The sequence below is a fragment of the Urocampus carinirostris genome, chromosome 20 (assembly GCF_059441175.1).
Source record: "Urocampus carinirostris isolate Australia breed hairy pipefish chromosome 20, RoL_Ucar_1.0, whole genome shotgun sequence".
Classification (NCBI taxonomy): Eukaryota; Metazoa; Chordata; class Actinopteri; order Syngnathiformes; family Syngnathidae; genus Urocampus; species Urocampus carinirostris.
In genome coordinates, this window is record NC_142368.1 from 579,002 (window position 1) to 590,000 (window position 10,999).

Sequence of the window (10,999 nt, forward strand, 5' to 3'; positions counted from 1 at the left end):
GACTGACTAGACTAATTCGACAATAATTCGTCTAAATTCGATGGAATTCCCTTAGTTAAATACTTTAAGAAAATAAATCTGTGGAAATGCCCGTCTCTTGTCAATATTTTCCCTAATTTAAGAAAAGAGCATGCATTGTTAGGAGAATGAAGTTTTTGTAATATCGTTTTTTCCCTAACAGTGCGTTGCTAAGTCTGAAACGGGACGCTAGCACACTTGGGGGCAACTGCTAGCATACGACAATCCACCATTAGAAGCGGTGAGCCGAGCCATTAGCGGGGCCGGGCGTCGTCAGAAAAGTGCGGACGGACAGGAAACGGAATCCCCGAGAGATCCGTCGAGCGGGAGGAAAGTGGATGTTAGCCGGGCCTGAGAGCGCCCCCTTGGGAGAACTGCTGGCGGAATGACTGATGGGCTTCTGCATTAATACCATATTTTCAGCAAGGGAGTGGCCACCGAAAGGGTCAGGAAGAGTGTGGGATTTCTGAATGAATGGGCGGGGCAACAATTTGGGGGGCCATATTGGTTTGAGAAAGGGGCCAATCCTGGACGCCTAGCCAGTATCTCATTGATGCCGACTTCTCCATCTTCTAATAAAATGAAGGGCATCGAAAATTCAAGAAAAATCATATACAAGGTCCATGTTTAAAATACTCAATATGACATGTACTTTTGTAGTATTACTGTAGATGTTTTTTTTTTTTTTTAGTATTTCTGCACTCAGATTTTTGTAGTCTTACTGTTGTTTATACAATTTTCGCAGTATTTCGAGTTTAGTAGTTGTAATTATAGTAGTACTGTAGAAGAAATTTTATGTCTCTTTATCTTCAGAATAAAAGCAAAAAAATTATATCGGTTCCCTATTTTTAAGCACCAAAAATTTAATATTTAGTTTTGGGGTCATTTTGTAGTGTCTTGTTGTATTTCTGTAGTAGTATTTTTTTCTTTTCATTTGTAGGGACACAAAAAGACAACTGGGGATGAAGTTGGCACCCCCCAAAAAACCCATTTTATTATTATGATATTATTTCCTATTGTCTTTATATTTTGAGCAATTCAGTTTGACAGGCGGGTGCGCACACTAGCCCCCAGGCCGTAGTTTTCCCACCTCCGGATTGCGATTCTTGTCCCTGCCATGAAGACATTTGTGTGCGGACCGTCCATCTTAACCAACTGGCAGTCCGTCGGCATGCAGACGGACAAGTGCCGCAAAACCATTCTCCGGACAAAATTCAAAGAGACTAACGTTCCCGTACGACCGTAAAAACCCCTTAAGCGCACGGCCGGTAGGGGCAGTTTCCCGTGAAGTGTCTTGGGCAAGTACAGCCTGGCAGTGCCCATCCCTCCACAGGCCGACAAATGTCTCCAGCCAGGGTTAGGCAAATGTCCTAACCACTGCACCGCGGAAACACAACGCAGGTATGCACGAATAGAGTATATGCTAAAAAGGTGTCAAGTGTTCCACCTCGTGACAGGGATAAATGGAACAATCGAGGAAACAATCTTAAAATCCTTTCTAACGAAGGGCAAATTGTTTTCCTACAAGACAAATTGTCAAGCATCCTGAATGCAGAGAAAAAGTGTCCGAATAAAAAGCTCTACTAGGACACTCCGAATAAGAGATCGGCTACATACGTACATTTAGTGACATCGAATTTCTTGAAAATCCGATTTTTCATCCGATAAAGAGTTGTTTCCCTCCTTATGATTTTTTTCCCTTCGTTTCCATCTTTTGAGACCACTTTCTGTTTCCCCTTTGATACTGTGAATAAAACTAGTGTGGATAACATCGAATGCCTTTTCATATGTCATCTATATCACTGGTATTCTAGTGATAAGCTTGCTTTAAGAAAAAAAAAATGTTCCCCTCTTTTTTCTCTTTTGTTGTTTTTTCTCTCACTATGTCTTTCTCTTCTCTGATTTTCTTTATTTCTCTGTACCTCTTTTTCTCTTCTCTCCTTTTCCCTTTCGCTCACTCTCTCTCTTTCTCTCATTCTTCCTCTCCTTTTCTCTTCTCACTTTCTCTGTTACTCTGTTTATCTCTTTCTATCACGCTCTCACTCTCTCTCATCTCTTTCGGTTTCTCCGGCGGTCGCCAAAGTCCCTCCTTCCCGACCCGAGTACCTTGCAGAGTTTGTGGTATCGGGGCGAGGAGACGGCCATCCTCTGGAGGCGGTGCAGGAAGAAGACCACCTTCTGCAGGGAAGTCCGGACCACCGCCATCATTTTGGGTGCCGGCCCGCTGGACACCCGCCCGACGCCCGTCCGCATGCTATCGCGGCCAAATGACCGCGTTCGATGCCGGAGCGACCGGATGCGCTCTCGCTCGCTCTCCGTCTCCCTCTCGCTCGCTCCCTCGCACCGTCGATGGGTCGTTGGCGGGCGAAACGGCTCAGTCAGCCGGCTCTCTATCAATAAGAAGCCTGCCTCCTTGAAATCATATTTATTTGTCTCTCCCCTCTGTTTCTCCCATTCTTTCTCTCTCACTCTCTAGCTTTTTCTTGCTCTCCCGCTGTGTCTCTCCATTTTTCTCAGTTGCTCCTATCATTCTCTCTCTCTCTTGCCATCTTTGTCACTCATTTTATCTTCTGCTCACTCTTTCTTTTTCACTCTTTCTCTCCCTTTTCTCTTTCTCTGTCTTTCTCAAGTCAAGTTTATTTGTTTGGCCCTTAATCGCAAGGAGTCTCAAAAGGCTGCACAGACCACAGACTATTGCAAAATACAGACTATGATGACACCATCATCCCCTGATCTAAAACCTACACGAGGGCAAGGGACAACTCAAAAACCTCAAGTCAGGTTTATTTGTGACACCCTTAATCACAAGGAGTCGCAAAGGGCTGCACAGATTATTGCAAACCACAGACTATTATGACAGCATCCCCTGATCTAAAACCTACATGGGGGCAAGGGAAAACTCAAAAACCTCAGGTTGAGTCAAGTCATGTTTATTTGTGACACCCTTAATCACAAGGAGTCTCAAAGGGCTGCACAGACCACAGACTATTGCAAACCACAGGCTATTATGACAGCATCCCCTGATCTAAAACCTACATGAGGGCAAGGAAAAACTCAAAAAATCAACATGAGGAAAATCTTGAGAAGGGACCGCACATGAGGTCATCCCTTTTCTAGGATGACCAGGCCAAAATGGATGTTGTAAAAACAAATAATCCACAGATATCGTCAACAGGAAATATAGGTCATTCATAAGCTATAGAATAAAAGTATGTTTCAAGCCTAGATTTTCTCCTTTATTCTTTCTCCATTTCTCCCCTTCCGTTCCTCTCTCTGATCCTTTCAGTTGCTCTCTCTCAACCTCTTGCCAATAGTTACTCTCTCATTTCCCTCTCACGGTCTTTTTTTCTCTCTTCGTCACTCTCTTTTGTCTCTTCAGAAATATCTCTCTCTCTTGATCTTTTTTTCTCCCTTTTAAAGGCACTCGTGACAAGTCATGAGGACTGGTGTCATCATTAGTTCATGAAATGAAATGAAATGAAATGATCTGCATTTGCATTTATTTTGCATTCAAATGAGGTAAAACGTCACCAAGCGAATGAGTTTGATGCATGGTGTTCATGACTATTGCTATAAAAAAAAGCATTAAAAACAAAAAATATAAAGAGCTCTTTTTGGTGAGCCGAGCCAAAAGAGCCGCCTCTCTACAAAAAGAGCCCCAATGGCTCTCGCTCGCTCACACACTCCTCCGCGTGGCCGAGATGACGCAAATGAGGGAAAGGGGAGGGGTCTGGGGGGGAGAGAGGGGGCGGAGCTTGCCGGAAGCTCAATTCCCCATTGGATCCCCGACGCGCTCCCGCTTCGAATCCAAAAGACGCTCGTGCGTGCAAAAAAACCAATACCGTATTTTCTGCAATATAAGGTGCACTGAAAAAACTGAAAATTGGCCAGACATTTGAAGGTGCTCCTCACAAACCCGTGCACCGAGAGAATCGGAAATGAATAGTTACAATGATACTGTTCTGCCTTTGAGAAACATATAGTATTGCTCTCTTGTGGTCAGTATGCTTATGGTCTGTTGCTTTTGTTGTTGGGCCTCAAACTCATTTGAGCTCGGGTGGGTGGGGGCCGCATGCTCCGACAAAAAAATACCTCTCACAGCAAGTTACAAAGAGTTCGGGGCTTAAAAAAAAAAAAAAAAGCTGAGAGAGCGAGAGAGAAATATAGACGCAGAGAAATTGAGACACTGATAAAAAGTGAGAGCGAAAGAGAGAGAAAGGGAAAGAGAATAAGAGCCAAAGAGAAAAGAAGAAATCCATCTACCGTTGTTTTTTGGCCTGGCTTTGGCGACCTCAAGTGGACCTATTTCAAACGGCAGCCCGTTTTTCTCTGGCGCTTCATTCGGTGTCGTCGTTCGAGCAGGTGCTGGGCCCAACTTTGCCCGCCGGCCGCATGTTTGACACATTGGCTTTAGAAAATAATGACCCAGGAGTATTCGACATTTTTGAACAAAGGTATTTGCTTATGGTCGAATTTGATTCGAAATGGCCCACTCTTTAAAAGGATACCCCATTGGGTAACTGTTGTCTTTGAGAAACATAAAGTGGTCTTAAGAGAGCTCCGTCTTCTACTTCACAGGTTCATGGTTTGTTGCTCAAACGAATTTTAGTGGCAAAACCAGATGTCATTTTATGCTCTGAGAAATCCATGATGTACTTATTAATATATTAGCGTCGGTTTAATTCTATGAGTCCAATGTCAGCGTTTTGAGAGTTTTTGGAGGTTTGGAGTTTTTCCTGGCCCTCATGTCAGTTTTAGATCAGGGGATGCTGTCATAATAGTCTGTACGGGCCTTTTTTGTCATGTAAAAATGCTCCGAGCCACAAAATGCGGCACGTGAGCTGAGACGGATTTATTTTTGTTATCTAAAACCATTTATTTCATCTCTATTGTTATTCTTATTGTATTCAATTTTAAAAAAATGATTTTTCCATTATTTGTATGATTTATTTTTTAATTATCGTTTAGGTTTTCAGTTGATTATGATTTGTAATGTATTTATGTACGTTTTCATTTTTATTATAAAATAGAAGCTCACTAAAAGTGTCCGAATAAGGGATACCCATTTAAGAAACGCTTTGTTTTCTGATCTGAGAATTTTCCCAGAAATGTACAATTCTTTTCTCTTTTTTTGGACGAGATTCGATCGGAATGGTGACGGCGCCGGCTTCCTCTTTGTCTCCTTACCTGTAGCTGTCGTCTGAGTTGGTGGAGGCGGAGCGAGTCCTGGGTTGACTCCTCCCTGTGGGCGGAGTCGGAAAGCACCTGGAGGCTGGACTCCGCCTCCTGGAGCCACTTGAGGAAGCCTTCCAGTTCCCTGAGGGACGCCTGCAGCGCTTTCAGATCCGAGTCCAGCTCCACGTCCCGCTCCCTGGCCCTGGATATGATCGAGAAAAAAAATCAGAAGAAGATGACTTAAAGGAGCAGTTTTGTAGTCTTGGACATTATCAGTGTTTCTGGCACGCCAGTAAAAATAACGTGATAAAGAGATCGGCTCGAATGCCACTTTGATGCGACCATTTCAAGCATTTACAAGCACTTTACCTCAAATTGTAGCATATTTCAATTCTTGGAAACGCGACATTAAAATCCGAGCATTTTTTTTAAGCACCCGTACGAACAAACAAGGCAAAAGGGAAATCAATGAGAACCTGTTATTGAGGTTGCTCCAGGCGTTGTTGGTGGCGTCGGCCGCTTCTTGGACCCTCCGGGTGTCGTCGGCGGCGTATTGGCGCAGGAGTTGAACCGACGACTCGTTGAAGGCGGCCAAAGCCGACTGGCCGCTGTCCAGTTCTTGCAAAAACACCTGCAGGAACGCAACAAAAACGAATTCATCGATACTCGATGGGCTTTTGGCCAGCTTGGAGCAAATTGACCTTTTTGTTTTTTTTCACAGAATGACTTTTTCCTATAATACAAGCCACACTTGAAAAAAAACTTGCAATAAAGGTGCCAGGGTTGTTCTACTTTAAACATTATAAATGCTTGCAATGAAGAATGCCTGTCACGCCAGGGATGTTCTATTTTCATCATTATTGAACGCTTAAATGTCGGAAGCTGCAAAAAAAATGAAAAACCCCACATGAGCCTCATAAGAAGGGAAACACAGATCGATTGATCCTTCCTTCGTTCCCACCTATCTCGCCATATTTATTCTATATTCATTGGAAAAAAAATCAAGAGCGCTTTGTCAAACAGATAACATTCATTTTTCCATTATCGAACCTTTTTAAGAAGCGCAAAAGAGCACCAAAGGTGGCTCCAGGTCAAGTTTAGCAGGTGGAGAAGTCCAGCTTTTTTGGCAATAGAAAGCATCTTTCTTTGTTTAGCCGATCAGAACGCGGAACGCAATGCCCGTCGAAAACATGCAAAGGATAGCAATCGGGAGAGTAAAGCGCAATAGGGCAAAACCCGAACCCACCTTGCTGTCGGCCAGCCGAACGGTGAGAGGGTCTCGGGCCTCCGCCGATCGCCTTAGCACGTCGTGGAAGGTTTCTTCCCGGTGGGCCAGGAGAGCCTGGACTTCCCGGCGCTGGATTTCCCAGCATTCGCTCTGGCCAATCATGCGCTCCAGTTGCCGGAGCCGCGCCTCCACGCCGTGCTGCGTCTTGTCCCATTGGTTGCGCACCCTCTCCACTGCAAACGACCGCAACGAAATGAAACCGTAGGGCCGGGACGGCGCCGCGGTCCGACGGAACCTACGTTTGTCGGTGATGGAGGTGCGAAGGTCCAGGTCGGAGGTTTTGTTTTTCAGGTTCTGCGCCAGAGTGAAAATCTTCTCCAGCTGAGGATGCCGATGATCCAGGTCATTTTTGGTCACCTGCGAGGACAAAGCGTCGAGAAGGGGTTGGGGCCGGCACGCTAACGGGGCTGACGATTGCGCGCTAGCCAGGCTAACAGCTACGCGCTCACGAGCAGATGCTAACAACTACATCCCAACAACTACATTTAGCTAACAACTAAAAAAAAATGCTTCCCCAACTCAGGTGATGCAAATTTCAAGCTGTGAGGGAGCTTGATAATGACCCAGGTGACCGGACTCACCTGTCATTGAGCAGATAAACTCCCAAAAACATGCAGGACATGCGGCTCTTAAGGACCACCCCTGGTCTAGTTGCAATCATTTACTGTATTCTCCCGGCTATCAGTTCCAATAAATACCTCAAAACAAAGACATATTGGTATTTTTACTATTTTTTAGATCCAGACTTGGGTGTGCGTTTGTATGTGACTTATGATCTTATCAACAGCAGACCCTATTTTGGTAATTATGTACACAGTTGTACTTTAGGCATCTGCGAGCGTTTTTAGCAGGGTTTGTTGTCAAGGCAACCCATATAAATACCAACACAATCCATAAATATCTGCCCTGGTGTGCAAGCGTCTCTAGAACTGCATGCAGTTTTATAGCTCTTTGGCGCTCCCTAGTGAAGTTTTTAAATCAAGTCAATCGAAAACCTGCAAGCGTGACGCGGTCGTCCGGATCTCGTGGACGTCGCCCACGGTGACGATGTTGGACTTGAGCATCTGCGCAATGAGGTTCAGCCAATCGGCGAGCTCGGCTGCCGACTCCGTCAAATCGGCGGGGGCCACCGACTCGGGCCCCTGGGGCGGCTCCCGGAGGCCCTCGCCCGCCAGGGTCGCCGTCGGCACTGCCGAGGGCACCGGAGAGGATGCAGACACTGCGTTCGGGTTTTGATGGGGACAAAAAAAAATTATAAAAAAAAGTGGTTCCACCTCTAAAGAGTACAATTTTGGTACACAAGTTGTATTTGCATCAAAAATCTTGAAAATCCGGTTCACAAGAGTTACCAGAGGCTACCACTAGGTGGCTCGTACGAAGAGGTACCCCTGATCAGTCACCCAATGAACCAGTGGGCATGGACTACGGCCTACAGCAGATCGTAACGGATCCGGAAGACAGAAAAAAACGAAAAGGGTTGGTTTACCGAGTTGCTGGTGCTCCACAACCCGAGTGTGTCTCAGCGTCCACGGTGAGGCGCGGGACTGCAGCGCCTCCCTCAGTCGAGCATCCAGAACTTTCCAATCGGCCGCCAGCTGCTCCACCTTGGTCTGGAATGGGTAAAAGTTCAGAGATGAATTTTGAAGGGCTTATTGAAAACTTCAAACCTTCTCAGGAGGCGAGAGCTGCTGGCGTCGCTGCAGCTCAATGGAGTGGGCCAAGAGGTCCTCCAGGTCTTTCTTTCGCTCCTTCATGGAGACCTCCAGATCCTGAAAATAGTCACCCTGGCTGTATTAACGACGACAAAAATCCACCATCAATTATGTCGAGGAGCTTGCCTCAGAGGATTTTGAATTTTTCTGGTTTGCATACTACGTATGTAGTACTCTTGGAGCTGATATGCGAGTAAAATGCTAACACGTGCTGCCAAAAGACAACTTCCAAAAAAAAAAAGAAAATAAGATCCACCATTTTGGTCATTTCTAGTTAGTGGAAAAAAAAACAGACGCCGACATGCTGCGGGATGGAGAAAGTCAGAGCTAAATTTCTCCCAGTTCTCCCAGTAGATGCAAAGAACAGCAGCAGCTTCTCGGGGCAAAAAGTCGTTTTAAGACCTCTATCTTTTATCGATTTTGCCCTATTCTTCCGCTCAGTGTACTGCTGGCGTAGTCCCCTTGGGCCAGATTTTAGTGTGAGCCGCTAACACATGCCGCAAGAAGTCGACTTATGGGAGGGGAGGAGATCAGACTTGCCATTTCGGTCAGCTCTCGTTTGGTCTTGCTGTCAAACACTGTGATTCTTGTCCCAGCGAGAACACGGGACATATGTTCCGCCCGGAAAAAACTGTTTTTCCTGTTAGCGATAGTCTCCTGTTGTGTTTTTTTAGGTTTCCCACCAAGTTTACCGACCCATCTCAGCGAACTGCTTCTACTGTCGGCCCAAGGAGCGAGCATAGACTTCTTGATTGGTGAGTAGATCAGGTTAGAAATTGAAATGATGGGGGAATATTGATCAGCCGTTTTTCTAAAAACTGCTGCGGTCCTCCAAAAGGCGAGACTCATTGATTACATCCGTCAATGGATTGATCGAGCTCCTAAATTGAGTTCCTCAATTTCCCAGCATAAACGGGTACCTGCGCTTCACCGAGACTCAGGCCTCGGTTGGTGACGGTCTGGTGCGCGATGACCAGCCAATCGGTGAGCCGGTTGGTTTTGTCGCGGAAGTGGGCGTGGCTCTGCAGATCGCCTTCCACTTGCCCCACCTTCTCCAAAAGCTCATTGGTTACCTGCAAAAAGGAGGGGCGGGGGTGGACAAATACAGCTCATATAAACATCATGACAAGGAAAATGCAGGAACAAGCTAATGTTAGCACTCATCTCACCTTGGTCCAGTCGAGGTTAACGTCTCGGAGGTTTTCCAGGTGGCGCTCTCGGCTCTCGGGGCTGACGGCGGGACCGGCCAGGATCTGCGGGGCCTGTTTGTTGATCCAGACCAGTTCTTGGTTCTGGGAGTCCATCTCGGTCGCCAGAGCCTGCCGAAGAAGACGTCGATCTCGTCAAGCGCCATCGATACCGCAAAATGTCATCGGTGAAGGCCGAAACTCTGGTGAGTTGATTTGGCGTCTGGGTTCTGTTCTCTTGCCTACCTTAAGTTCTTTGAGGTTCTGGTCCGTGGAGGAGACGGGAAAGGTGAGCAAGGCGTTTTCCGCCTTCTGCAGCCACGAAGCCAAATCTCGGCTCCGCCTGGTCAGTTCCGCCGAGGCCAGATCGCCTTCGGCGAGCCTGCGCGCATCGTTTAGCCGGATTAGGATCTGAATCTCTGCTCAAGTTTGACTGACATTTTGATTATTTCCCCTCTGCCCAACAAAACACGAGCTTGAAATGAAATCAGAATCAACAACTTTCTCAATGTTTGCTACCAGGAGAATCGAAGAAGAGTCGATCCCCATCCAATGAAGCTGGCAGGCTGGTTTTTATAGACGCTGTCGAGCATCTTGTTGTGAGAGCCAACATTGCAACTTGAGGCATAATTTTTCCGTCTGGCTCGTTTATCCGTCCACATGATGAATTATGTCAAAACATTCGCTTTTAGAACGAAATCTAATGATTGAATCAACTGCTACAAATGACTGAAATTTCCCCCTTTTGTCCCTTGACGAGATCAGATCCATTTTATTCAAAGCGGCTTCAATTTACTAAAGAATACTTCTTCCCCCCTCTATCACGCAAAGGCGGTGGAGCAGTTGCTACGGGCATCTCTAAGGGCAACGCCCAGCCAGAGCCGAGGGAGGAGGATTTCAGTTTATTTTTCAAGTTTGCGTACGGCTTCATTAGTTTCCCGGGGCGAGGGTTAACGCACGCTGCCAGAAATCGACTTGCAGAAGAAACAGAAGCATTTCATCGCCTCTCCTTTGCCAACAAACGCTGTTATTCTGTTCCAAAGCGATTCCGTGGGACTCCATGATCGCAGCCGGCAATCTTGAGCCCATTGAAGGGATTTTTCCGGCTCGAGACCGGTCTCTTGTGCTTTTTTTCCGGGCCTTTGCTCGTTCTCTTTAATCTCCTCAGGACCAGTTAGTTCTACTGCCTGACCGAGGCCACCCAGAGACATCTCGATCGGTTAATTAATATCGGATTAGGAATCGATGCGATCCACAGAATATTAGTCTGCTTCTTTTTTTAATTGATTATCTATTTAAAGAATTCATTGACCTCCCAAAATACGCTACATTGTGGAAGGCTTTCTAGATGGCGGTTGTCTGTTGGGCAAGTTTTATCGCGTGGAAACAAAGTCTTCCTTCCCACGACAATGAGTTTTGCTCCAATGAGCAGGACCGATAATTGCCAGGCATCCTCTGCATCTTTAATAGCTTGAGGCACGAGCGTCGTCCCCGTTCTAGGTCCCATGAGTTCAGGACAAAGTCTTTTCAATTCTTCCAGTTGCGTACGTTCTATCAATTGCGCAGAATTCCCGACGGATTGGAGATTCCTCCGTTTTCGGGGTTGATTGGGACCACAA

General features: G+C 46.2%; 1 protein-coding gene across 1 annotated transcript in view; it reads right to left on the reverse strand.

The window, feature by feature from the left end:
* Positions 1 to 10,999, reverse strand: part of utrn (utrophin) — a 138,944-nt gene that overhangs the window by 64,656 nt on the left and 63,289 nt on the right. The window contains exons 45-54 of the mRNA XM_088324441.1: positions 9,627 to 9,762; positions 9,363 to 9,512; positions 9,114 to 9,266; positions 8,149 to 8,250; positions 7,968 to 8,091; positions 7,477 to 7,700; positions 6,721 to 6,838; positions 6,440 to 6,654; positions 5,670 to 5,824; positions 5,206 to 5,395 (exon numbers count right to left, since the gene is read on the reverse strand). Coding sequence (XP_088180567.1) covers positions 5,206 to 5,395; positions 5,670 to 5,824; positions 6,440 to 6,654; positions 6,721 to 6,838; positions 7,477 to 7,700; positions 7,968 to 8,091; positions 8,149 to 8,250; positions 9,114 to 9,266; positions 9,363 to 9,512; positions 9,627 to 9,762 — 1,567 coding nt within the window. The remainder of the gene's footprint in view (positions 1 to 5,205; positions 5,396 to 5,669; positions 5,825 to 6,439; positions 6,655 to 6,720; positions 6,839 to 7,476; positions 7,701 to 7,967; positions 8,092 to 8,148; positions 8,251 to 9,113; positions 9,267 to 9,362; positions 9,513 to 9,626; positions 9,763 to 10,999) is intronic.